At 45.1% G+C, this 25,733-nt stretch overlaps 1 protein-coding gene across 4 annotated transcripts in view; it reads left to right on the top strand.

Moving 5' to 3' along the window:
- NRAP (nebulin related anchoring protein) overlaps nucleotides 1–25,733 on the top strand; it is a 76,118-nt gene that overhangs the window by 28,063 nt on the left and 22,322 nt on the right. For 3 of the 4 annotated variants that reach the window (XM_025397294.1, XM_025397296.1, XM_025397295.1), the window contains 16 exons: nucleotides 2,165–2,263; nucleotides 3,186–3,290; nucleotides 4,633–4,740; nucleotides 4,987–5,088; nucleotides 6,775–6,972; nucleotides 7,548–7,652; nucleotides 10,439–10,537; nucleotides 11,658–11,762; nucleotides 12,949–13,056; nucleotides 14,403–14,714; nucleotides 15,881–15,985; nucleotides 19,074–19,172; nucleotides 20,811–20,915; nucleotides 21,683–21,790; nucleotides 22,331–22,444; nucleotides 24,197–24,394. In XM_025397294.1, the coding sequence (XP_025253079.1) occupies nucleotides 2,165–2,263; nucleotides 3,186–3,290; nucleotides 4,633–4,740; nucleotides 4,987–5,088; nucleotides 6,775–6,972; nucleotides 7,548–7,652; nucleotides 10,439–10,537; nucleotides 11,658–11,762; nucleotides 12,949–13,056; nucleotides 14,403–14,714; nucleotides 15,881–15,985; nucleotides 19,074–19,172; nucleotides 20,811–20,915; nucleotides 21,683–21,790; nucleotides 22,331–22,444; nucleotides 24,197–24,394 (2,070 nt within the window). The remainder of the gene's footprint in view (nucleotides 1–2,164; nucleotides 2,264–3,185; nucleotides 3,291–4,632; nucleotides 4,741–4,986; nucleotides 5,089–6,774; nucleotides 6,973–7,547; nucleotides 7,653–10,438; nucleotides 10,538–11,657; nucleotides 11,763–12,948; nucleotides 13,057–14,402; nucleotides 14,715–15,880; nucleotides 15,986–19,073; nucleotides 19,173–20,810; nucleotides 20,916–21,682; nucleotides 21,791–22,330; nucleotides 22,445–24,196; nucleotides 24,395–25,733) is intronic. The other variant, XM_025397297.1, reaches the window with a different exon arrangement.

Below are 25,733 nucleotides of genomic sequence, written 5' to 3'. Positions count from 1 at the left end.
GGAGGAAGACAGAAAAGCAAAGACATCAGCCTGTAGTCTAGACAGACAGGAGTTGATAGAACAGTACAAGAGTGGCCAAGGTGTGGGCCCCTGGGGAGGGCAGAGCCAGCTGCCAGAGGAGGCTGGCCAAGGCCATAGGTGAGGCACAGGCAGAGATATCAGTAGATAGTGGTGATGCAGAAAAGGGGTGTTGTTCTCAGGCAAAACCCAGGTCTGAAGAATTTGCCACACTGTGTGGGATTCTGGGAGGGGCCTTTGGCCTTAGGCAAGAAAAAAGAGACATGAAGGCTGCGAATGAGGTGTTCAATGGTGATCCTGTCACTTTGAGCCAAGCCAGGGGAGCTCAGCTGGCAAGCAGGCCCAATCTGGAGCCCGTGGGCACAGAGATTCAGATGTCCAGAGGCACTGGGTGAGTTTGTGATCCTGGGAGTGAGGACCCATCTGAAATATCTGTGTGGGCAGGGAATGTCTGAGTTTGCTCACTCTGCAGAGTAGGAACCCCACAACAGTTTGTTGAAAAAGTAAATGGATGGGCAAGTGGATGAATGAAAGGAACCATGTGAGCCTAAGGGAAGGAGAGCAGGGTTAGGGATGAGTTTACTTCTTCCTCTTTTACCTGGATTTCAGATAACCTTGATTAAATTCTAAAAGAAGGCCAGGTGTGGTGGCTCATGCCTATAATCCCAGCACTTTGGGAGGCTGAGGCGGGAGGATCCCTTGAGGCCAAGAGTTCCAGACCAGCCTGGCCAACATGGGGAAACCCTGTCTCTATTAAAAATACAAAAATTAGCCAGGCATAGTAGCGCACACCTGTAGTCCCAGCTACCAGGGAGGCTGAGGCACGAGAATCTCCTGAACCCAGGAGGAGGAGGTTGCAGTGAGCCGAGATTGTGCCACTGCACTCCCACCTAGGTGACATAGTGAGACTGTCTCAAAATAATAAATAAATAAAAATAAATTGTGAAAGAGGTTATCTGCTACCCACAACCTCTCCCTCTTTTCTGTATCCTAGCTCTACTTCTACCTGCATAGGTTTCTGGGGCTCTCACTCAGCTCACCTTAGCCCCTCACCGCTTATCGCCTACTATCTAGCCTCAAACCTGTTCCTTTACTTCCCTGCCCAAGCTCCCATTCACTCTGCAGTGGATCTTGGTCAGGTGTGTTTGGAGAAAAATAAGATGATTGGATGCATATATTCCTGTGGGCAAATGGCTAATAATTCTTAATACTTGAAAGGGCAATTTGTATTTTCAAAGGGGAAAATTCACTAGTCCTTGATGTCTTGAGGTGGGAACCAGGCAGTCAATGCATCCAACTGCACTGGGGATTCTGCCTCCTCCTCTTTTGAACCTACATCTTCTATGAAAGTGCTAAGCTCAGGGCAATTTCCTTGGGAACTCTGGCAAGGCGGAGGTGAGGGCCAGGCAGGGGCTGGTGTACAGGGTGGGGACATGTTAGGGCCACCTACAAGGAGTCACTGATACTCCATTGCCTCCCACTTAAAGATGCATGTATAACTTGGTTGGACTTTTTGTTCCTCTTTCATTTTACCTTTTTTTTTCTTTTGACACTTCTTTCTTGGTGAAGTATAAGATGTATACAGAAAAGTATACTATGTGTAGATATATGGCTGGAATTATTTATAAAATGATCTCGGGCATATATTTTCATTGGGAATGAGCCCCAGGCACAGAATTATTGGGACATAGGATATGTGTGTGCCCAAATGCCATACTGTTTTCCAAAGTGGTTGTACCAATCTGCACTTCTGCTAGCACTGTTGTGAGAGTTTTCATAAGTCCTCATCCTTAGCCAGCACTTCGTATTATCAGCAGTTTTAATTTGGCTCTTCAGGTGGTGTGGAGGGGTATTTTGTGGTTTTGGTATGCCTTTCTCTCATTAATAGTGTGGCTGAGCATCTTTCTCTATGTTCACCGGCCACTTAGTTCACCTCTTTTATGAGTTGCCTGTTAGGTGTCTCACTCTCCAAGGTACTGTTTTTCTATCTGTGGGCTTGGAGTGTCTGTCAGTATCCAGTTGGAATATCTGACTCTTTTTCAACATAGTCATTTGAGAATTGCACTTTATTGGGCTTGGGAGAGGGAGCTAAGCAAATCTTCGAGAAAAGAGCAGGTGACATCTTTTTGTGCTGGTTTTTACCTAGGCCAATTATAGGCAGAGCATCGACAAGTTGAAGTACAGTTCAGTGACTGACACGCCACAGATTGTTCAAGCCAAAATCAATGCCCAGCAGCTGAGTCATGTAAGTAACCGTCGCCTGCCCAGCTGGGCGTGGGGGTCTTGGAATTGCTGCTTTGAGGCCTCTGGACATCTGACCTCCAAGGATTTGACTTTCATGAATAGTGACACATGTCTTATTACAGCCAGAAAATGACCCCACTTCTTTTAAACTTTTTATTATGGAAAATTTTGAATGCATGCAAAAGTAGAGAGCATAGCATAATGAATCCCCATGTACCTGTCACCCATCTTCAATAGCAATTGATTCATGGCCACCCTGCTTCATCTATATACCTGTCCAATTCTCCTCTTCCACATTATTTTGAAGCCAATTTCAAGTATTGTATAATGTAATCTGTAAATATTTCAGTATGAATCTCTAAAAGGTAAAAAAGGAAAAACATATTTATATAATTTTAACATATCATATCAAAAATCTAACAATAATTCTTAGTATCACCAATCATCTAAAGTTTAAGTTTAATTTCTGGTCAAGACTGCTTCTCGGATGATGCTGTATTCATCCAACAGGAGTCACATGTCTGGTTGGCTCTTTTGTGTGTGTGATTTAAGATGGCTTTTTGTCATTGTGGGTAGGCATTTGATAATTACCCGGCATATAACAAGATATTCAGCACTGCAGCAAATGTTTTTTTAAAAAGTTCAATATTCTCAAGTGCATGTAAGGGGAGTTGGTGAAGCAGTCATAGGGAACTCTTTTGCAAACTCATAACTTCGAGTGCATCTTTGAGTTTCTTTACTTTTCATTTGACTCCTTCAGTTCATTAATTTAAAACATTCACAAAAAGTACAGGCTGCCTAGTAAAATGGCTTTTCTGGAAACTCCTTCTCAGCTATGGGTCTAAGGGGGAAAGAGCTATGGGTCCCTAAAGTTCTCTTTCTGCCCATATAAAAGCCCTACAGATTTATTTTAAATCCAACAGGTGAATTACCGTGCTGACTATGAGAAAAATAAGTTGAATTACACATTGCCCCAGGATGTTCCTCAGCTGGTGAAGGCCAAAACCAATGCCAAACTCTTCAGTGAGGTAAGACAGCAATGTGGGGAGAAGGTGGAGGGGTTATGGAGCGATGTGAAAAACGAAGATACTGGGATGGTCCAGCAAGTGGGAAGTGTCTATCCCTGAGAAAGGCTCTTCAGAGGCATCCATCAAATTGTAACTTTGAATTTTGCTGTGTCATGGCATGTGGTAGTTTACTAGTGATAAATTGGTCATAGCCATTTAGTCCCACTACATGAGCATGTGTACAATCTATGTGTGAACACACACACACCCCTACATCCTCATCCTCATCACCCTGGTGAATTGGTGATTTGCTGTGTGGAGGAATTTTAAGTTTTTTTTTTTTTTGAGACGGAGTCTCGCTCTGTCACCCAGGCTGGAGTGCAGTGGCGCGATCTCGGCTCACTGCAAGCTTCACCTCCCAGGTTCACGCCATTCTCCTGCCTCAGCCTCCCAGGTAGCTGGGACTACAGGCACCCGCCACCACTCCTGGCTAATTTTTTGTATTTTTAGTAGAGACGGGGTTTCACTGTGTCAGCCAATATGAAATTTTAAGTTTTAAGAAGATCAATCTGCATCATCAGATTCTCCCTGGAGTCACAAGTAGGCTATGATTTGGCTTCTCATTCTAGATGGAATTTTGGGGGCAGGAGAAGAAAAGAAAAGGAACTAACATTGTTTAAGTGCCTGTTCTACCCTGGGGCAGGCACTGTATATGTGGAATTATCGTAAGTCCCAGCAGGTATTGTAGGGGCACAGTTAGTGGCATGGGCTTTGGTGTCGGAGAGACCTAGGTTCAGATGTTGGCACTGCCATTTTTTAAATTTATGTAACCGTAGGTGAGCTCTTTAATCTCACTGAGCCTCACAGGCCTAATGTGAAGATTTGCGGTTAATGAGTAGAAATCATTTAGGAAAAGGCCAATAAACAGTAGTTGTTATTGCCAGGGCAGTGTCAACACCCCACATTTATGTTACACTTCACCACTTTAAGATCTCTTTACGTATACTCTATCCAATTTATTCTCACAGCAATCCTGAGAAAGAGACTGTGATACGCTCTTTGCAAATAGGAGACTGAGGCCCCAAGAGGTCATTGGCCAAGGTCACATGATCAGAAAACAACAGAGCAAGGAGCAATACATGGGTCTTTTCTTTGTCCTGTTCCATTATCACTGGCCTGCACAGCTCTACAACGAAGGAATCGATTAACTGTGTTAATAATTACTGTTATCATTTTGATAACGACAGCCGAGACTCTGGTCTGTAAATAGAGGAAAAAACCAACTTTGCTTTAAAAAAATATCTTTGACGTTTGGCAGGAATATGAGTAGCAACTCCTATTCACTTGTGGTTTTGTTTGTCAGGTTAAGTATAGAGAAGGCTGGGAGAAGACAAAGGGGAAAGGATTTGAGATGAAGCTGGATGCCATGTCTCTGCTGGCCGCCAAAGCCTCTGGGGAGCTTGCTAGCAATGTAGGTTTCCTCTCATTAATTCAAGAATGCATAAGAAATGGTTCCAATAAAATGTCAGTGGTCCTGCCGAAAAAAATAATGACTCTTAACATTGTAAACATCGCAATACTTTAATCTTTTTCTGGATTTGTGAAAGATTGGGAGGTGTTTTTTCAGAATTGTTCCCCTTGCACTTGTTAAAACCAGAGCCCCATAGACGGCAAAGCTTCTCTCTCACTCACAGTAGACCTTCTTCTTTCTCTCAAGATTAAATATAAAGAAGAATATGAAAAGACAAAAGGCAAAGCCACGGGTACAGCCGACTCTAGGCTTCTACACTCCCTGCAGATTGCTAAGATGAGCAGTGAGGTAAACTCTTTTTCTAACCCCCAACCCCTCACTTACAGTTGTGTTATTTTAAAAGTTTTTCTTGGGCCTCCTTCACCTGGGACTGTTACCTTTTTATTGACTTCTACCTGCAACTCTTTTCTTTCCTGGCTTATGTAAGAAGTTTGTTTGGTTTATTTATTTTGCCAAAGCATACTGTTTTCTTTAAATGATTGAGGAGGGTGGCCCTAAGGGTGACAGCATCTGCTGATCAAGGTACAAAGGTGTTCAGTTGCATTTATTCATGTCACAAATGTTTGCCAAGTGACTACTATGAGCAAGACACTGTGAGACCCTGGGGCTATAAGAATGAGCAGCACATAATAAGTTTCTCCCTAATGGAGCAAAGCATCCTGCTTGTTGTGGCACTGTCCTGGTCCTGTGGTTACAACATATATGGTATTCAAATATTTAGCAAGCCAGGGACTCCCAGGCTGCAGCCAATCAGAATGAAGATGCTTGTAAACAACTGTAATGGCTGGAAAGGAACCTTGGTAAATGTCACTTACCAAAAGGCTTTGGGGAAGGAGAATTCTGCCAGAAGAGACAGACCTGGTTTCTAATCAAGTCTTCCCTGCTGATGCTGAATAGGGAAAAAGACAAAAGATTGCCTGCTCCAAGCTGTGAGGCCAGCTTACACTGCTGTGATGGTACAGTTGGATGTAATTATCCAATGAGTCATTAAAGAGCCGCAGCTTGAATAGAAGAGAGTTGGCATCTGGGTTGCCATTTTGGACGTGTCTACAGAACAAACCAAATGAAGTGCATAGTCATGAAGCATAAAGAGGCATTGAGAATTTGGCTTCAGTTTAGACAGAATACATTGATGTTTCATATGTGCAGTTGGAGCAACTGGGGGTCAAAAAGGTTGTATCTTTCCCAAAGCCATATGGTAGTCAGCAGTAGTGGTAGAGGGGTAGTGAATTAGACCCTAGAACTCTTATTACATGGCACCACACTCCTCCTACTATAGCACACTATCTTTCCCCATCATCACCACCATCATCACCACTATCTCCATCACCTTCACCATCACCATTGTCATCGTCACAATGATCAATCACCATCATTGCTGCCATCATCACCATCATCACTACCATCACCACCACCGCTATCACCACCATCATCGTCACCACCAAACCACCGTTGTTATTGGCATGCTGACATTTATCAAGTGTTTGCTATGTGACAGTCCCTGTACTAAGCATCTTTCAGCTATTATTCATTTACTTATCACAACAGTCTCCCAGAGGGAAACGAGTCCTTAGAGAGGTGACATAACTTTCCAGAGGTCACCTTCTGTTAGAGGGCAGATCAGGTTTGAACTCAGGCTTGTCTGGCTCTGCAGCCCAAGCTTCTTTATTCTTTCTCTTAAAGCATCTATGAGAATTGGGAATAGAGTTTTCTCCTGGAGCAGCCGGGTAAAAAGGTTTAGCATTGGCAAGAGACAGTCCTGCCAAAAACAAAGTAGTGTGGAACCTCAGCTCCCTCATGGCGCTGCCTTTCAGAGCCGACTTGGGTCAAGCCTTTCTGACAGAAGGGTGGCGGTGCCCAGAGTGCCGATTCTTCTGCTCCCAAAAGCCTGGAAATCTTTCCTGCATTTTCATATCACTCCTGCAAAGGGTGAGCTTCAACTAACAAAACAGTCCTTGTTTTGGTACATTCAAGGTTGAGTATAAGAAAGGCTTTGAAGAGAGTAAGACCCGGTTTCACCTGCCCATGGATATGGTAAACATCAGACATGCTAAGAAGGCCCAAGCTCTTGCCAGTGACCTGGACTACAGGAAGAAACTGCATGAATACACTGTGCTGCCCGAAGATATGAAGACTCAGTGGGCCAAGAAGGCCTATGGGCTCCAGAGCGAGGTGAGCCTGCACATTGCCAGTTCTCTTCATGCATCTCTTGCAGTTGGACATGCCTTCAGAGTGATTCCAAACCTGTGCATGAGTCTCTTACATAACTTGGAAGACTAGGAAGAACTGCAGGAAATGTACTGGGGCCAGAAAGGACAGATAGGGAAGTAGAGATATAGTTGACACAATGGAGACTGGAGGGTGGAGGATCAGGGCTCACAGCTAATGCTTAAGTCAAGATGTATTGGTGATGGGGATGAGTCAAGGAGAAGAAAATGTTGAAAATGATAAATAAATCCTGGAAATTTAGCAGGTTGGCAAAGAAAGGCCATTGGTCAACAAATATGAGAAACACCTTTTTGCTAAGGTTGCGGTATCTCAGCACTAAGGTAGAGCATGCTACTCTCGTTACAAAGTGGGCCCAGTGGCTGTATCTCCCAAGTGGAGACCTGCCTGATCATAAAGGAGCAGGGAGCAGTTCTTCCAGGAAGGCAAATGCAGGATCAAGATCTTCCTAAGTCTCCCATCAACTCTGTCCTGTCTCTATCCATGTGCCCAATGAGAGCTTTGTGGTTTTTCTCTTGTAGCTGCAGTACAAGGCTGACCTGGCATGGATGAAGGGAGTTGGGTGGCTGACAGAGGGGAGTCTCAACTTGGAACAAGCCAAGAAGGCTGGACAGCTGGTTAGCGAGGTAACCTGCACTTGGGCCTCTGGCCTTCAGTAGTCCTCAGCCCCTGACTCACGCAGGGTGATCTTTGCCTCTAATTCCCTTTCTCTACCCCCAGATTTATTCTGGGTGTGATTCAAAGTGGGAGTACTTCATTTCACACCTGCAGTGCATTCTCAGCTAACTTTCCACAGCCTTAAACTTCCTGAGATGGTGTCATTAAAGAAGCCTACCTATTTACTTTGAGTAGCAGTTGCATCCAAAGAATAATTTGGTTTAGAAAGGTGTAATATACAGCACCTGGGAAAACAGCATTTCTTAAGTGAGTAGTGTGTGATTCCTTTTGAATCAGAGAGTCCAGTATTTGGAGGATACCGTTCTCATTATGCCTGTGCCTTAAATTCACTGCAGATTTCAGGCAAGTCATTTAACCTTCCTGGTCCTCTTTCCCTCGTATAAAAATGAAGAGGTTGGCCTGTAATCCCAGCAATGTAGGAGGCCGAGGTGGGCAGATCACGAGGTGAGGAGATGGAGACCATCCTGGCTAACACGGTGAAACCTCGTCTCTACTAAAGACACACAAAAAAATTAGCCAGGTGTGGTGGCATGTGCCTGTAATCCCAGTTACTCAGGAGGCTGAGGCAAGAGAATTGCTTGAACCTGGGAGGCAGAGGTTGCAGTGAACCGAGATTGTGCCACTGCACTCCAGCCTGGGTGACAGATCGAGACTCCATCTCAAAAAATAAAACAAAACAAAATAAAATAAAAATGAAGAGGTTGGATCAGATGCGCTCCCAGGTGCCTGCAGCTCTAAACCCTTGCCTCTCTTTACGCCATAGAAAGCTGGCTCTGGCATCAGGCAGAGGAGGACTTCTGAAGGACATTTCATTTGGAAGTGTCACTATTTCAGGAACTTTGTTTGGAATCTTCAAAGGGGATTCTTGTTTCAGGGCCAAGAAGGCTGAGTCGGCATATCTCTTGCAAATGATAATAATGGTGATAATAATACCTGCCATTTATGGACTGATAATCATTATTGAATCGCCACTTTGGGTGTATTATATACATATTGTTAATGTATAGGTCACCACAGTCCTATGTGATTAGATGGTATGATTATCCTATTAATATTCCCATTTTACAGATGAAGAAAGCAGGATTGAAGTTATACTTTTAGTAAGTAGAAGAGCTGGGATCTGTCCCCAGGGTGTTTGATCTGGTGCCCTGGCTCTTGACCATGAGACAGTATTGCATCTCAAAAGCATATCTTGTAATGTACTCTTATATTCCCACTGTTCTCACCCTCCTCTGAGACAGACATATTTAGGCTTAGAATGTAGAATGAGATAGAGAGAAAAGCATAGCCCTTTAGGGCTTTCATTACCTAGCTTGTTGGAGACTAACTAAAATTCAGGTGGAGCAACCAGAGCCCCATCTATCTTGGACAGGGGTGCAGCAAAGGGGAGAGAATGTAGCCAGTTGGTCCTTGAGATTCAGGAATGTCAGTTTCTATCTCACTTCCTGTATTACCTGCTAATTTTTAAGCTCCTCCAAGGCCAGGAGGATATCATCTCCTTCACCCTTTTTATGTTCCTCTGTGCTCTGTACGGAGTAGATTCTTGGCTGCTCAGGAAGTACTTGTGATTTGACCAATGCATAGTCTGGGATGACCAGGAATTTCCAACAATGGCAGAGCAATGTGACTCCCTTCAGTTATGTGGTGAAGGAGTTTTCCCATTCAACACAGTGGAACTAGGGAGGAAAATTAAAAGTCTCTTTGGAATGTTTTCTCTAGAACTTTTTTTCCCCTAAAGGCAGAAAAGTTGGAGTTCCCAGTGTTCCAGTCACTATGTTGGGTTCTGTTGGTTGCCATAACCCTCCTGCTGATGGCATGGGGAATTTTGCCAGAACCAGGCTGTGAGCTCATCTCTGATCTCCCTGCCATGTGAAGCTTTTGCTTCCACACGCTGTCCTCAGCGGCCACCTTTCCCAGCAACTTTGGCAGTTTCAGTGGAAAAGCCAGAGGAGCTAATCTTCAGGAAAGACAAGAAGTCCCTGAGGGGGGACAGAATTAGCACATTGAAAATTTACCAATTAATTTGTGGCTGTGAGATGGGGACACTATGAGGACAAGACCTCAATGATCTGGAAAATCAGAAACTGTGAAGGCGAATTCCACCTGACCGCAGGCTTCTGTCTGTGGCTCTGTGTCTCCTTTCTTAAAGCTTCTGCTTCCTGGACAATCATGATAACACCATGGCAATGGCTATGTCCTGACACTGTCCCAGGGACCTGACTCACACGTAAAACATGGTGTTGAAGCCTCTGCTCCACACTAGACTGAAGTAGCTTCTACTGTTGTCCTCATCGTACACTCCAGGCAAGGGTGGCTTAGGTTGGATTGAGTGATGTACCGGAGGTGATGAAGCTGGAAGGATGAACAGGCAAGATTTGAACCTCAGTCTTCATCATTGTAAAGTCCAAGTTTCCTCCACCTCACCCTCCTATGTCAGGTCTATATTTATAAAATGTATACCTCCCCAGGGCACACGGTGAAATACAGGGTTACTGAAGAGGAAAATTACATTTCCCATTCAGTAATAGCAACTAAAACAAGTTCAGTGGATCAGGTGATCTCAGGGCTGTGTGGTTCTGTTCAAGCTGCAGGATCAACTAGAACATTCCTCCCAAGGGAATGCTTGGACCACAGAAAGTGTGTGTGTGTGTGTGTGTGTGCACGCGTGCACATGTGTAGGGCAGTAGGGGCAACCCAATCCTAATGCTGTGGGGTCCCTTTCCTTTGGAAACAGAAAAACTACCGGCAGAGGGTTGATGAGCTGAAGTTCACCAGTGTGACCGACAGCTCCCAGATGGAGCACGCCAAGAAGAGCCAGGAGCTACAGAGTGGGGTGAGTCCTGGGCTGCCCTTTCTCCACCAAGCTGCTGTGTCATGGGCCTGGGATCCTTCAGGGACAACAGCAAGTGCTGCCCAGGCATGATCCAGAAACCAAAGAGCCTTCCCTTTAAATAGGCTGGACCCAGCTTTCCCCAGGCTTCCAGGCCGTTTCTGGAACTGGACACCAGGGGCCTTGCTTCATCCACCACCATCTCCCCCGATTTTATAAGGGATAGATGCAGGGCTGACTTTATTCCTTTTCAGCTTCCAGTATTCTCTAGTTCCCTTTTTCTTCTGTCTCCTATCTCTCGTCAAAGACTCTCTAATTCTGGAGCCTGGAGAGAATTATCTTGGAGGAGGACAACATTTGTGTTTGGGGTGTGAGCAGGTCACACCCACATAAGCTTATTTATGGGGCCAGAACAAAGAAGCACCACACACATTTTTTACAAATTAGTTCTCTACACCAAGCAGGACCATAGTTGCCACAGTCTGTCCGGGACCTTCCTAGCGTTCCTTCCTAAAGGTCCAGGTGAGATATACTTGCCAGAAAGGATACTATCAGCATAACTCAGAGTCAGCAGAAAGCCACTGTTTGGAAACTCAAGTTGGGGCTGGAGGGGAAGCAAGGAGAGAAAAAGAAGAATGATAAGTTTGCCATGGAGGAGATGTCCACGCATGCTCACTTTCCTGGTGTCAGTACCCATGAATGGATTAAGGTTGATTATGGAGGGGAAGGAGGCAGAGTATGCTTCTTATTTTTCCCACCTGGGGAGTCTGTACTACTCTGAACCCCGTGGTGGGGTATTTTTATGGCCACAGACAGTGTAAATACCAACATTTGCGGAGGTTGATACCATCCCAAAGGTAAGGTGTGAAAAGAGAAACCTTGGAGGGGTTTTCAGGTTGGCTCCCTGCCACATTTTTCTCCCAGCTCCTCCCCACTGCTTCTCCTTCTCTCATCATCTCTCCTTGACTGTATTCTGTCACTCAGAGTCTGATCTGGTGGGTTTTGTAATGGACTTTCTGTGCAAGTCAGAGAAGTGCCAACCAGACAGAGACACCATGAGGGATGCCACCCTGCCCACCTCGCCCCTGCCACCTGTTCCTGACTCAGTGCTCTCTCTCAACAGGTGGCCTACAAGGCAGGAAATGAGCAGTCTGTCCATCAGTATACCATCAGCAAAGACGAGCCTCTCTTCCTGCGGGCCCGAGCCAATGCTGCAAATCTCAGTGAGGTACAGAGAGAGGGAGTGGGCAGCATGAACTCTGCTCTCCTTTGTGTATAGCCACCTGGTAAACCAAGCCCACCAGCCATGGCATAGTGTCTGCGTCAACTGAGGTTACATACATCTGTTTGTTGTAAAAACAGCTCACCCAGCAGATCTGGCTCCTGATCAGTGTTTCAGGGGGAGAGGAGGACAACTTTCACAGGAATGGGCTAGTGGAGGACTCTAGCCACTGAATGTATCCTGGGGTTGGATGTAGGGGTTATTCTAGGTGCCAGAGTTGAAACAGCATAATCGTGGTAGAGGGGAGTAAGAGCTCAGTCATTCGCTCCAAATGGTCTGGGTTTGATCCTTGGTTGCCACTTACTAGGTGTGTGACCTTGGGCAAATTCTTCGTTCTCAGGTGTCCCATTGGTAAAATGATGCCAACATTAGTCCCATCCGGTTGTCATGAGGTTTTAGTGAGTCTCTACACATCAAGCACTCAGAGGCAAGTGCACAGTGGTAGCTGTTAGTCATGAAAGTATCCATAGTTCCAACTTTCCTCCTGTCTGTATCTTCTGGGGAAGGTGTTTTCTTTGCTGTCCCTGCTTAGCTCCCAGGTCTTTGGGTTCCTCATCTGAGAAATAGATGGGGAGGAGAATTGGGAGGAGAAGCAGAGGTTAAATTGATTCACATGCAGAAAGGGAAAGGAGACTTCCAGAAGAAAGATCTTGAAATTTGGAGATAAGAGCAGGAGAGAGAACAGGAGGTGCAAGGAAAAGACCCAGGTGGACTAGAGGCTGGGGGAAGGTGGGAGGAAAGAGAAAGAGGTGCAGCTGGAGCCGCTGCTGGCCGGATGGGGTGCATGGATGGAGATGGAGAATAGACTTTTCAGAAACGTCACTGTGTCGTGCTATGCTATCCTACCTTTGGCATGTTTTTGAGGCTTCCACGAAAACTCCTAGTATTTGTTAAGGCTTCTGGAGTTTAATTTCTGCTTTTTTTTTTTAATTGAAGCCCTATGTGTTAAGAGGCCTTAAGGCAGGAAGAAGGCCTGGCTGTATTCAGATGACATGATTTCTGTGACTCTCAGAGAAGAATGTAATAATCAATATTGCTTTCCTAGAATGGTCATTAGAGTCTAGAGAAATGCTTTCACATGAGAATGCTTTCACATGAAAACCCCCTCACCTTCTCTCCTAAATCCCCTTAGAAACTGTACAAGAGCAGCTGGGAAAACCAGAAGGCAAAAGGGTTTGAGCTACGTCTTGACTCCTTGACCTTCCTGGCAGCGAAAGCCAAGAGGGACCTGGCTAGTGAGGTGAGTCTGTCCCCAACTTGTAAAAGAGACTGCAGAATCCTGTGTTTTTATACCTGGGAGATTCTCTTGAGTGTCTGGGCAGGTTCTTAATCTCTCTGAACCTCAGAATTCTTATCTGTAAAATGGAGATAATAGCCATAACCTTGCAATGAGATCATCACATCTGTGCCTGTCTATTTAATAACTGCTTGCCACACATTGATTTTCAGTAAGTGATGACATACTATTTGTAGTAGTAGCAGGAGTAAGAATCCAGATTTCTCACTTTACAGATAAATTGATGCCCAGAGACATTCCATGACTTTCTAAGGACATTGTGGTCTGTTAATGGTTAATACAGGCTCTGGTGTCAGATAGACCTTCTATGAAATCCCACCTCTGTCATCCATTAGCGTTGTTACTTCAGGAAGGTTGTTTAAGCTTTAAAAATCTCAGTTAACTTGCTGGTAAATTGGTAATTGCAAAATAATGACAAGGAAATGGAATGAATTGATGTACATGAAGTATTGTATAGACTAATGCAATCTGTTAGGAGTCGGATGTGAGAAAAGGAGCTTGAGCCAGGATTTAAGTCAAACTCTGCTTCCTTCATCGAGAAAGTCTTGCTTCCAAAAAAGATCAGCTAAACCAAAAACAACTGGCTTGGTGATGTGGTTGGTTTACATTCTGACATAAGCCCTTTGTCTTATTCTTAGTTGGTAACATTTCACAAATCAGCACTGGTCTGTGGATGCACTTCCGTTACACAGGCTTGTCCCGTGCTTGGTTCTACCATGGGTTCGATAAGGGGTGGCAGATATTGATACTGTTGTTGTTGCCAGAGCTGAGAGTAGAACATGAATCTACCACTGACTGAAGCAATGATAATGTTGAAAATCATGCCCCACACTGGTGCCTTCTGACAGTTTTCACAACTTTTTCATATTTATTCTTGCTTCGGGTCCTTGCTACTCTCGACCTAGTGTTGGTTTTCAAACCATGTGCTCCTTTTTGCCCCTCATACTTCCCCAAATATATATGTACTCCAGTTATCTTTTAATTTGAGTTCCTTTCATAAGCAGCAATTGTAGTTTGGCTATTCTGTATGTTTTTCATTTCATGGCTACTTTCATTTATAACTCTGAGCTTTCTGGCAGCTGAGGTGAAAAGGGAAATAATGGGTAATAATATTTTCTTTCACTGATGAAAGAAAATATATCAGATGTTCAAAAAAGGCAAACTTTCATTTGACTCTAGTTCTAATAGGATTCTGTCCAATGGCTTTGTCTTAGCTCTCATACATGGAGTCTGAAGCCTAACAATTCCTTTAGGAGAGTCTAATGTATCCCTGCTCTGTTCCTATTTAGGTGAAGTACAAGGAGGATTATGAGAGATCCAGAGGGAAGCTCATTGGGGCAAAAGGTGTACAGGGTGATTCACAAATGAGCCACTCACTGCAAATGTCCAAGCTGCAGAGTGAACTGGAGTACAAGAAGGGATTCGAGGACACCAAATCCCAATGCCACGTCTCCCTGGACATGGTCCACCTTGTGCATGCCCGCAAAGCTCAGCATTTAGCCACAGACATAGGCTACAAGACGGCGGCACATCACTTCACGGCTTTGCCCACAGACATGAAGGTGGAATGGGCCAAGAAGGCTTATGGCTTACAGAGTGATGTAAGCTCTGTGTGAGTGTGTGCACATGTGTGTGTATGTGTGTGTTGTGTGTGTGCTAGTGCAAGTGTTTCCCTAAGCCGTTCAACGCAACTATTTATGCTATGGGACACCTGTTTCTGGATCCCTAAGTGGCAACACTTTACTTTGTTAGTGGTTTAACTTTTATTCAAACTAGGCTGATTTTAGATTCTGTACTAACAAACAGAAGAAATCATAGAGTTACTTTTTCCTTCTTGGAATTCTGGCCTACATATGTTTTCCAGGTTTCTTTTTATTGCCGGGGGAAGTATCTTTGTGTCACTCCTAGCAGTGGCCTGCTAGGGGAGAGCGTCGCTGATAACTCACCCCAACTTTGGTAGTTCCCATTTTTGGAATGGGTAGGTCGCTAATCTTCAATAACCCTTTCCCCGTCCTCCTGATCCTCGCCTCCCAGTTCTGCTTTCTGTCTTCAGGTGACTCTTGCACAAGAATGGGGGTGAACTGAGAAGGCAGGTCAGCTGCAGTCAGACTATTACACAGGAAGTGTGTGTGTATGTGTATGTGTGTGTGTGTGTGTAGACACACCCTTCCTGGTAGAGCTGTTTCATGATAGATGATGATATACTAGTTTTAGAGAAGTGTCCATTTAAATGACTTTCCATTAAAACTACTCATTCAATGGAAACTAAAGAAATGAGAAGAAATACGCCCTGCCCCCCCCCACCGAGGTGGCCAGGAAGGAATTGGCACTGTGGGAAGCCTCCGCTGTCTTGTGAAATTCCCTCAAATAGCGCCCACCTGGGTTCTGTTGTGAATTCTCATTTTCTTGTCCCCCATGTGTCATTTTAAACAAGAAAACTGGTAATGCAGACAATGAGGACGTGCTTCTTTCCGAGTAGACTCGTCCGTAATGAGGGGCAAGGTTGGTTTGGCCCCTCCTGCGCCACCCCCAGTAGTGTTGGGTGGGGCCTAAAGCCACTGTCCCAAGGGATGCCTCCAATTAAAGGGGAAATTAATTGACTTTTGGGAGCCCTACCTGTGACTGTGCAGAAATGCGTAAGACAAAAGTGGCATCTAATTTGACTCAGCTGGCACCAAGGCTGCGTCGGGAGCCGCTAATAGCCCTTTAAATGTCTGTGCACCAACAATGGCCTGCTTTTTTTTTTTCTTTCTTTCTCCTTTGTCAGAACCAATACAGGGCAGATGTGAAGTGGATGAAAGGCACGGGCTGGGTCGCCACCGGGTCATTAAATGTGGAGCAGGCGAAGAAGGCAGGAGAACTCATTAGTGAGGTGAGATTTCCTGACAGCCTGTAACGGGCCTGGCTGCATTAGGCGTGTGGCGTCTCTGTATAAAATTAAAATAATTTCCACTCAAAAGGCAAAGAAAAAGGCAAAGCCACATGAAAGACCTCAAAACCCAGACTAGGGCTGGTAATTAGAGGGAAACCACATACGAAACACACACCAGTAGGGGCCCTGGCAAAAACAAAGTGGGTGACAAATGATATTATGAATAATAATGACAATCAAACAGAGCTCAATTGCTACCCACCAACTTACCTTTTTAATGAAGCAACACAGGAGAGATGATGAAAAGATACATTTATTGCACCCAAAAAGCCCTTCGGTGACTTTAGGCACATTTTCTTTCTCTCCCTTTCTGCCACAGAGTCAACAGTTTTTGAATATTCACGTGGTGGTCACCATGTGACATGGTTCTTTCTTGAGGGAGGGTCTCACTTCAGTTTACTCAGTTCTGCCTACTTATAGCCACCTTGACTGGAACCTACAGCATCACTGCTTGCAAAAAGTTGTTTCTTCATATTTCATGATGGTGTCATTGAGCAGCTCTTTCTGAGTTTTTCAACCTCGGCGCTATTGACATTTTGATTTTTCTTTGTTGTGGGGTTATCCTGTGCCCTGCAAGATGTTTAGCAGGACGTCCTACAAGGATGCCAGTAGTGCCCTCTGTGGCAACCAAAAATGGATCAAGATATTGCTGAATGCCCCCCAGGGAGCAGAATTGTCCCTGTTGGAGCGGCACAGGATGAAGCTCCCAGGAGGCTGGACACCATCAGACCATTCACACCCATGCTCTTTATGTTTGCTTGTGGGGAGACTTGATCAGAAGACAAGTGAGCATTTGCCTAGTTGTCTGAATTCAGAGTAACCTGGTCTTTCTAGACTTTTCTGGGAGGGAAGGGGACCATAATGGCCATAGTCCCACAGGATGTTAGCTTTGGCAATGAGCCTCCTGGATTATTATTATTATTATTATTATTTTATTTTTATTTTTTGAGGAGAAGGCTTTCTTTCTGAACCTATAGTTAAAATAGAAAGACACCTTTGTTGGTTTTTCAAACACACCCGTCCAGCATTAGTATTTTCCCATGGAACGTCATTCTCACTACCTGGCACACTGTAGAGTTGACTTCAAAAAGTGGCCTTATGCTGATTGGCCTGATTTTTAGGGACCTTGGTCAACACTCAAGGCTCAGAAGACCCTGGGAACTCCATGGGAATAGCACTGCTCTAATTTGTTCATTCTAGTTCAGGAGAGGCCCTCTGGGAGGATGAATGTGAAGAACTTGTAGGAATAAACATTTAGGTTTGAAGATTCATGATCCCAAACTCTCAATATTGGGCTCACTCACAAAAGGAAATGAAGACTAAAGACCATATTTGCATAATTTAGACTTCAAGATGATTTCCTTCATGTGTCCAAATCTGGCAGCCAAGGGATCTTCAGGGGACCATGTATCCCACAGCTGTTAGTTAGTCGCCTCATTGTGCATACTTTCTCAACAAATTTGCTTATCCTCTTTGATGGGCTTGTCGCATGCTAGTCCTCAAACTTTAATAAGTAAAGCAAGATATCTTTCAGCAACTTTCCCCCCCATCTTATGTCAGGCTGTCACATTTACAAGTTAGTGTCGAATTGGGCCACCTTGTTCTTCTTCTTCTTTTTTTTTTTTTTTTTGAGACGAGTCTTGTTCTGTTAACCAAGCTGGAGTGCAGTGGAGCGACCTTGGCTCACTGCAACCTCCGCCTCCCGGGTTCAAGCGATTCTCCTGCCTCAGCCTCTTGAGTAGCTGAGATTACAGGCGCCCACCACCACACCCAGCTAATTCTTATATTTTTAGTAGAGATGGGGTTTCACCATGTTGCCCAGGCTGGTCTTGAACTCCTGATTTCAGGTGATTCACCCTCCTCAGCCTCCTAAAGTGCTGGGATTACAGGCATGAGCCACTGCGTCCAGCCTGGGCCACCTCCTTAACTTCCAGAGAGAATGCCTGGCACTGTTGAAAGAGCCACACATTCTCACGCACACCTACGCTCCAAAGCAGAAGTCAGAAAGCCTTTTCTGTGAAGGACCAGATAGTAAACAGTTTTGGCTTTGTAGGTCATATGGCCTCTGTCACAACTAGCTGGAAAATGGCCGTAGGCAACATGTAAGTGAATAAGCGTGGCCATGTTCCAATAAAACTTTATTTACAGAAACAGGTGGTGAGCTCGATTTAGCTGTCTATTGATCTGTGTCGTCTTAAGACAACCCAATATACAAAAATCCAACCAGATAAAGGAGAGTGTGTTTAAGACAATTATTCTGTTTTGGAAAGCATAAACTCTGTGATCTCATTAAAGTCATAATGGTTTCAGTCTCCTAGAAAAGTACTTTGATTTTTAAAAAAGAAATTAATTTAAACAGATTTTCAGAATACTTCAAAATTGGGTATCTAGGTCTTTGCCAGCATTTTTGTGATTTTTTTTGTTTGTTTTTTTGCTTCAGTGTCCTTCAAACTATGTGACGACTCCTTTCAATAATGGCATCCTTTTTCTTGTTACTGTAATATTTTGAAGAATTATTTCCTATGTTAACTGAACTAGGCTCTAACGTGACTGGACGGCATACACTCGCGGGCTGCTAAATGTGAGGGTTTTGACTGCGATAATGTCTGCCGGTGTTTTTTTGTGGAAGGAAAATAGAAAGCTTAAATGGATAAATGTAGCTCTGAATGCTCTTTCTTGCTTAGAAGACCCAAACTAAGATATGTAAACAACTGAGACAAAGTATTTGAAGCCTATAAAAAGAATCCTTTTCTAAGTGTGTATCCTACAGTCTTTTACTAGTATAATCTAATTTGGAGATGTTTTCTTTGCACCAGGTAGAAATACTTTAATGTTAATTGACATGAGGTTATTCTTAAATTGAAACAAATATTAACCTGAAGGCACCTAGGATATAAAGATGGAGGAAGCAGAATAATAATTATGTTCACAAATTCACTCTAATCTCAAGCAACCTATGATTTTCTCTTTCAAATGGCATGAAAGAGCAGCACAAAATTCACAGCTTTGATCTTTTTCTGCTCAACAGAAGAAGTACCGTCAGCATCCAGATGCTTTGAAGTTTACCAGTATTAAAGACACTCCGGAGATGGTCCAGGCCAGAATTAGTTATACCCAAGCAGTGGATGTAAGTGATAATGTATATACATTATGACTCTAAGAGTGGGCTCTTCTTTCAACACTGCGATTGAAGCGGAGGGGTTCTTGGGTTTTCTCCTTCTGTTGTCCTAAGGATGAAGGCGCTCCCTGTCCTTTGCAGAGGCTCCCTTAGCGGGGGTGCTTCCTCATTAGGATGCAAATGGGAGTGTTACTGCACTTAGAATGCCAAGTGGGGCTCCACCACCCCACTGCCCCAAGATGCTCGCCCTCCTTCCCATTTGCATGTCTCACCAATTTATTCGTGGTGAGGCCGTTTTCCCTTCTCCTTTGCTCTGAAAGTGTTGTTTTCAGAACTGGGTGAAATTCTTGGTAACTGGAATCCTGACGCTGTGCTTAGAGCTCTTTAGGACCCAAGGCCAGCAATTGTTGCTCTATGAATTTTCCAGAGACTTTGAACATGATTTGGGTCTGATTTATATACATTAGACTAACTTTCAAGCCATTTCCCCATACTCCTTTAGGATGTGAAACCAAGATTTGACCCTTTTCCCTCTGTGGGAAAGGTTGGCTGGGGTGCAGGGTTGCAGGGTCGGCTGGAGACTAAAGTGAACGATGAGGTCCTGAAAAAAATCACTTTATGATGTAGATTAACCCTGTTTGGCTGATTCTACTAAGAGAAACCCATGGATCTTTGTGCAGGGCAAATCTGGCTTTTAAATACCTTTAAACCATTCAACTTTCCATGAGGAAAATTTACAAACCTTGAGGGTATAGGTTTCAAAATTCTCTTCCTTGTTTCCCAATTGAGCAAATGATTCTGGCTCCGCTTTATTTGACAGGCATTCTGAAACAGCCTGAGTGCCTGTCAGAATCTGGGATGGGATGATTTACAAGCTTATGGATTTAGGAATTTATAACTTCTTCATAATCAGCCCATCAGAATCAAACTGATTTCTGAGAAACACAGATGGTCAAACAAGAACTTCTGTATGAAGAAAAACAATACCTGTTTCTTCCTTACCCTAGCCAACTCTAGGGGGCACTGCTGTGATACGTAGAAACTTGGACACATCTGATAAGATTTGGGATGGAAAAGCCCTGTTTGGAAACTTTCTCTGGTGGCCGATGCCAACTGCGTGTGTCATTATTAACTACCAGGACATCTGAAGCTTGGGTCAGAGCTCTGGGAGAACGGAGTCCCAGACCCACCCAGGAGTCATGTCTTAGGGGAAGAATATTTGAGATGGAGGATCGGAGGAGGATTGAGATAGGGAGGAGAAAACCTCACCTGTACAAGAGCCATCTTCTTTCTCACCTTCTGTATCTTGATGCCCTCTCATAGCTGATAGTTAATCAACAAATTATTACTAGGTGTTAAGTAAACCTCGTTTTCTCATTTGACACCCATCGTAGCAGTTTACTGTGAGTGGGGCATTCACTGAGGGGAATGCTTCAGCTTGTCATGTTCTGAGCTAGGAAGCAGAGCTTGGAAATGACACGCATGCCACCATGCTAACTATAAAATCTGGGTGGAGGCAGGGTGCCCGAGATCATGTCTTTATGAGGAGGTGGCAGCTACTGCAGCTTGGTCTCTTGGAGCGTCACCTGGCTTGTGGCTGCGTGGAATGGGCTCTAGGTTTCATGCAAAACCTCCCTCCATCCACAGAGATTATACAGGGAACAAGGAGAAAACATAAAGCATCATTACACGCCAACTGCTGACCTCCCTGAAGTCCTGCTGGCCAAGCTGAATGCCATGAATATCAGTGAGGTGAGTCTGACCCAAGAGGCCCGCGTTTTAATGACAGGAGAGCAGGGCTAGTCATGGGCAGGCACACAATGCCCTGTGCTCAGAAGCCCCTGAGCTAGTTTCATGTTCTGCCATCACCACCTTGAAATATGTGACATTTTTGAACAAGGGACTCCACATTTTCATCTGCATTGGGCCCTGCACACCACATAGCTGGTCCTGCAGAAGAGTCCCGCTCATTTGAAAGAATGATCTGGGAAAATTCTCTGCCTAGTTCAAAGAGCATTGGTTTGGAGGAGCTGGAAAGTGGGAACATCAGAATATAGCTGAGTATATCCAGTGGCTATACCAAGGGAAGACCGGGGGCTTAACTCCTCCTCTCCACAATCTGTCAGCCCCCCTGCCCACAATTTCTGTTCTTTGATAGAGATGTCTGACTTTTCTTTATCTGACATAAAGCACTATGCATATGCAATCTTGTGCCTCCTTCTTCCAATCAAATTGCTGCTTAGAAAAATCTGTGTCTGTTTGACTCTAAAGCCTTTGCTTCCCCTCCCCTCTATGCCTCAACCTGTCCCCACTCAACCGCATCCCCTGCCCACCTCCAATGGTGGGCACGAGGCAGGATCCAACTCATGTGGGTTTAGCTAAGCCACCATGATCTCTAATTCCAACTGGCCAGGGAGGGAGGGGACCCACCACCAACCAGATTCCCAGTTTGGTAAGCCAGAGTTTAGGAAACCACCAGGTCGCTTAAAGGTCTTTCCCTGTGCACATCTTCCCGACAGACGCGTTATAAGGAATCCTGGAGCAAACTTCGAGACGGTGGCTATAAACTGAGGTTGGATGCCCTTCCATTCCAAGCAGCAAAGGCTTCTGGTGAAATCATAAGTGATGTAAGCATTCACCCCATTCCTGTGACAATGTTCAACACTAACCGGTTTTCACTCCTTTTGCCCCTAACCCCTGCCTTCTTTTGCCTGTAGATAATTCCCTGTCCTCCCTGAACTGACTGTGTCAGGGCAATCAGGGAATGACCAATGAGAAAGAACATATCTTGCAACAAAAAATTCCCCAGCTTGGGATACAAAGCCAAATGCTGGACTGTAAACATAGACCCTGGGCAGATGAAATGCACCCTTCACCAAGGTGTTCATAAAGAGAGTCCACGTGAAGAGATGGCTAACAATGCACCCACCTTCCTCCAGCTCGGGGCCGCCCACGTGCTAATGCGTCCTGCCATTTCACAGCCGAGCCCTTTAGTCATTGGGAGTCTTGCATATGAAAGAATAGCCCTTTTGACGACTCCCGCGCATTTTCTTTTAACTCACCCAGTCACTGTCAAAAGAACAAAACATTTCACCCAATGCCCACCTCTTCCATTCTGTGTCCCTTATCCCTGAGCTGTTCCTCTCTCCCGCTCTCTTTCCCTTTAGTACAAATACAAAGAGGCATTTGAGAAAATGAAAGGACAGATGCTTGGTTCCCGGAGCTTGGAAGATGATATCAGCCTTGCACATTCAGTGTATGCGACCTCACTGCAGAGTGATGTAAGTGGGGGGAGAGGCATCAGCGGCTGTGGGCCCCCCACCTGACAGTGCTCACTGCACAGCAACCTAACCTCATTTGTCCTTCTGGATGTGGGTATTGGTTCTGTTACTAATTTGCTATGTGACATTGTTAAATCACTTGTCCCTCCAGGCTACAGCTTCCTCCTCTGTAAAAATGAGGTGCCGGACTGGTTGACCCCTTAGTTCCCTTCTGGGCTGGGCATTCTATGATTTTGACCAGTGGTCACTGGCCACTCGTCTGGATTTGACCCTGGGCTGGGTTTGGCCTCCAGGGGCGTTTCATTTGGTCTGCGGAGTGGATTAATTGCAAATTTTAAAAAATGGAAAATTTTATATAAAAGTGTTAGGCCTCTGGCCAGAAGCTGGACCTGGATTCCTTAAGGCTACAGTTGGTTGAAGTGGCTTCCTGACCAACAGCTCCATTTAGAAGGGATCCGTGCAGTAGGCCAGGCAGCCACCCTCCTCTTCACTTCCTGCTTTACTCCTTTATGCTACCGACCTGTCCCCTGTAGGCGTCTGAGTTTCCAATGACCCTGTCATTGTGGGTTATGACCCTCTGGAGACTGGCAAATGTGTGATAGGCGCTGTCTCCTTGCACATATGTGAGTTGGCTAACATTGGTGATGAAATCTGTATCCAGCATGTTACAGAGGGCTAAGTGCTTTTATACACAGTGTCTCAGTTAACTGTCAGACTATCTCTAGGAACTCCATCTTGTTACTCTTCCTTATTTTCTCATAGGGAAGTAGAAACTCTGAGTGATTCAGTCTCTTGTCCAAGGTCAGCTAGATAGGGGCAGAGCCAAGCCGTGGAGCCAGCTCTACCTCTCATGGTCTTTCCACAACTTCACATGTTCTCTACCATTTTGCATTCTGCCTCAGTTTCCCCATTCATAACTTTTTTTTCCTTTCCATCCTGAGTTGCTGACCTAAGAATATGAGGTTGGATATGAATTGTCCTTGGCATTATGCTAGGGGTGAGGACAGAATGAATGGAAGTGGGGGTAGGAGGTCAGGGAGGGGTGGCCAGAGCAATGAAAGACAATGGAAGGAAAAAGGAGGATGAGGAAGAGATGGTGATTCTGCATCTGATTATTTCCAGAGTGAGTTTCCCAGACCTTTAAACACAGCTCCTCCAAGGACTATAGTGGAACCTATGGTTTGGAATGGGTCTTCCCCTCCCTCTCCCAGAATGTGTGTTGGGTTTTTGGGAACGCCTATCCCTGAGGACTGACTCTCCAAGCATCTCCCCACTGTTCCCGGCTCCCACATTGATGAGGAAAATCACTGAATGCTTTGAAGAAGCTCTTCCTAAGCTAGTGTGAGAGGAGAATCCCTCATGCCTGAACTTGAGTGGATGATGGGAGAAAATATGGTGGGCAGGGAGCGATGCATCTTCTTGCCTCTGAAAAATAGAAAGATCTAAAATTTGAGCAAGGGAATCACTGACATTATTTACTGTTACTTGAACTTTTGTATGTTCCCCAAATGAGGGAACCGTGGGCTGTCTTCATCCAGATCAATGACCTCCAGGAGCTGGGGGTAGTAAGTGTCAGGGCCTAGAGACAAGTCCTGCTTATTAGGCCAGTCTCTGCAAGAAAGGAGCACTGCCCCTGCCAAGAACTTCCCCTGGGCTTACCTCCGGACAATTGCATTGCAGTTGCCCTCCCTGATGGTCCCGTTGCAAATAGTGGCTTTGAAATAGCCGCTGTTGCTCTGTCTACCCCTCTAGGTGAATTACAAGAAAGGCTTTGAACACTCAAAGGCGCAGTTCCATCTGCCGTTGGACATGGCTGCCCTGGTGCATGCCAAGAAGGCTCAGACCCTGGCCAGCGACCAGGACTACAAACATCCACTGCCCCAGTACACTTCCTTGGCAGAAGACCTGAGGCTGAGCTGTGCCAAGAAAGCTCACAAATTACAGAGCGAGGTAAGGAGACCTGGCCTCTTTCTCGGGGGCCCTTCTTCTCTCAGGCCCTCAAGGCAGTGACCTCCAAGCTCCTGTTGGCTCAGTGAAATCTCTAGAAGTGAGAAATCCTAAACCCAAGTCTTATTTTGAAACCCAGTCTGAGAGTTCCTGCACAGCCCTTAAGCACAGTTACGCAAATCTAATCATAACCACCATTTATTATTTTTTGCTGCACTCTAAGCATTGTTTTATGGATTATCTCACAGTCAGCCCATATCATTAGTTTATCCTTATTTTACAGAGAAATTACAGTGAAATGCAGAGAAGTTAAATATCTTGCCCAAGATCACACAGCTATAGTGAGAAAGGGAGTGCTGGGATTTGAACTTGAGGTTCGAATGACAAAGATGTCCTCCAGGTTTATGGTTGTGCATGTTTAAGATTTGCCAATGATATTGCCTCTGGCCTCAAGTTGCAGGAAGGATTCCTCTTGGTGCTTCATGCATTCCTGTGCCATCCACCTTCTGAGGAGGGCTAAGATCTGTTGGGAGAGGCTACTCAGAACCTGCCAGGACTGATGCACTTCAGGGAGAGGAGAGGGAAATCAGGGCCCTGGAGACCCTCCCTGGGTGCCTTTGAGGAGTCTTTGTACTCCTCTGACATGCATTTCTCACTCCTGATGCCCAATTTCTGAAGCAGACAGGCCCAGGAGGGTCAGGAGGCATTGGAGACTTCCTCACTCCCAAGGAGAGCCAGAATGTTCTCCCCAACCGGCATCCACATCCTGTTCTCTACTTATTCCCTAGTTTGCTAGGTTTCCATGCTATGAAATTTGCAGGTAATGGGCCTGCTTAGGAAAGGAAAACTCCGCACAAAATCTCTTTCCTGGTTTGGCAGTGCCTGCGATCTGAGCGGCACTCAGATCTAGGTGTCTGTCGTCTGTTTGGATTTTACGCCTGTGTAAGCGTTTACTGAATGACATAAACTGTCAGGAAACTGAGAGCAGCTGTAGGAACGAGGGAGCTGCCACGCTTATCTCGGGGGCCCGTTTGTCACTTGAGCGGAGCCCTCGCTTGCCCAGCCTCTGGTTGTGATAGAGATTGGAAGGCAGCACGCCCAGGGGGCACCTCACTGGCTGAAGGGGAGTGAATCTGGGGACTCTTTAAACTGTCAGCCCAAATCACTCAGGTACACACACTGGCCCCCACCCACAAGAACTCAGGCAGGACTTTGCCAGATTCTTTTGGATTTATTTATTAGTTCTTTCTTAACCCATGATTAATTAATGCCACTCGCTGCTGCTGGATTTTGTTTTAGAAGACCTGTTAGGCCATTTCCACATTTGCCCCAAGACAACTGA

Source organism: Theropithecus gelada, chromosome 9 (assembly GCF_003255815.1).
Source record: "Theropithecus gelada isolate Dixy chromosome 9, Tgel_1.0, whole genome shotgun sequence".
Classification (NCBI taxonomy): Eukaryota; Metazoa; Chordata; class Mammalia; order Primates; family Cercopithecidae; genus Theropithecus; species Theropithecus gelada.
Note: the sequence above shows the minus strand (reverse complement) of the source record. Positions and strands in the feature narration are given on the sequence as shown.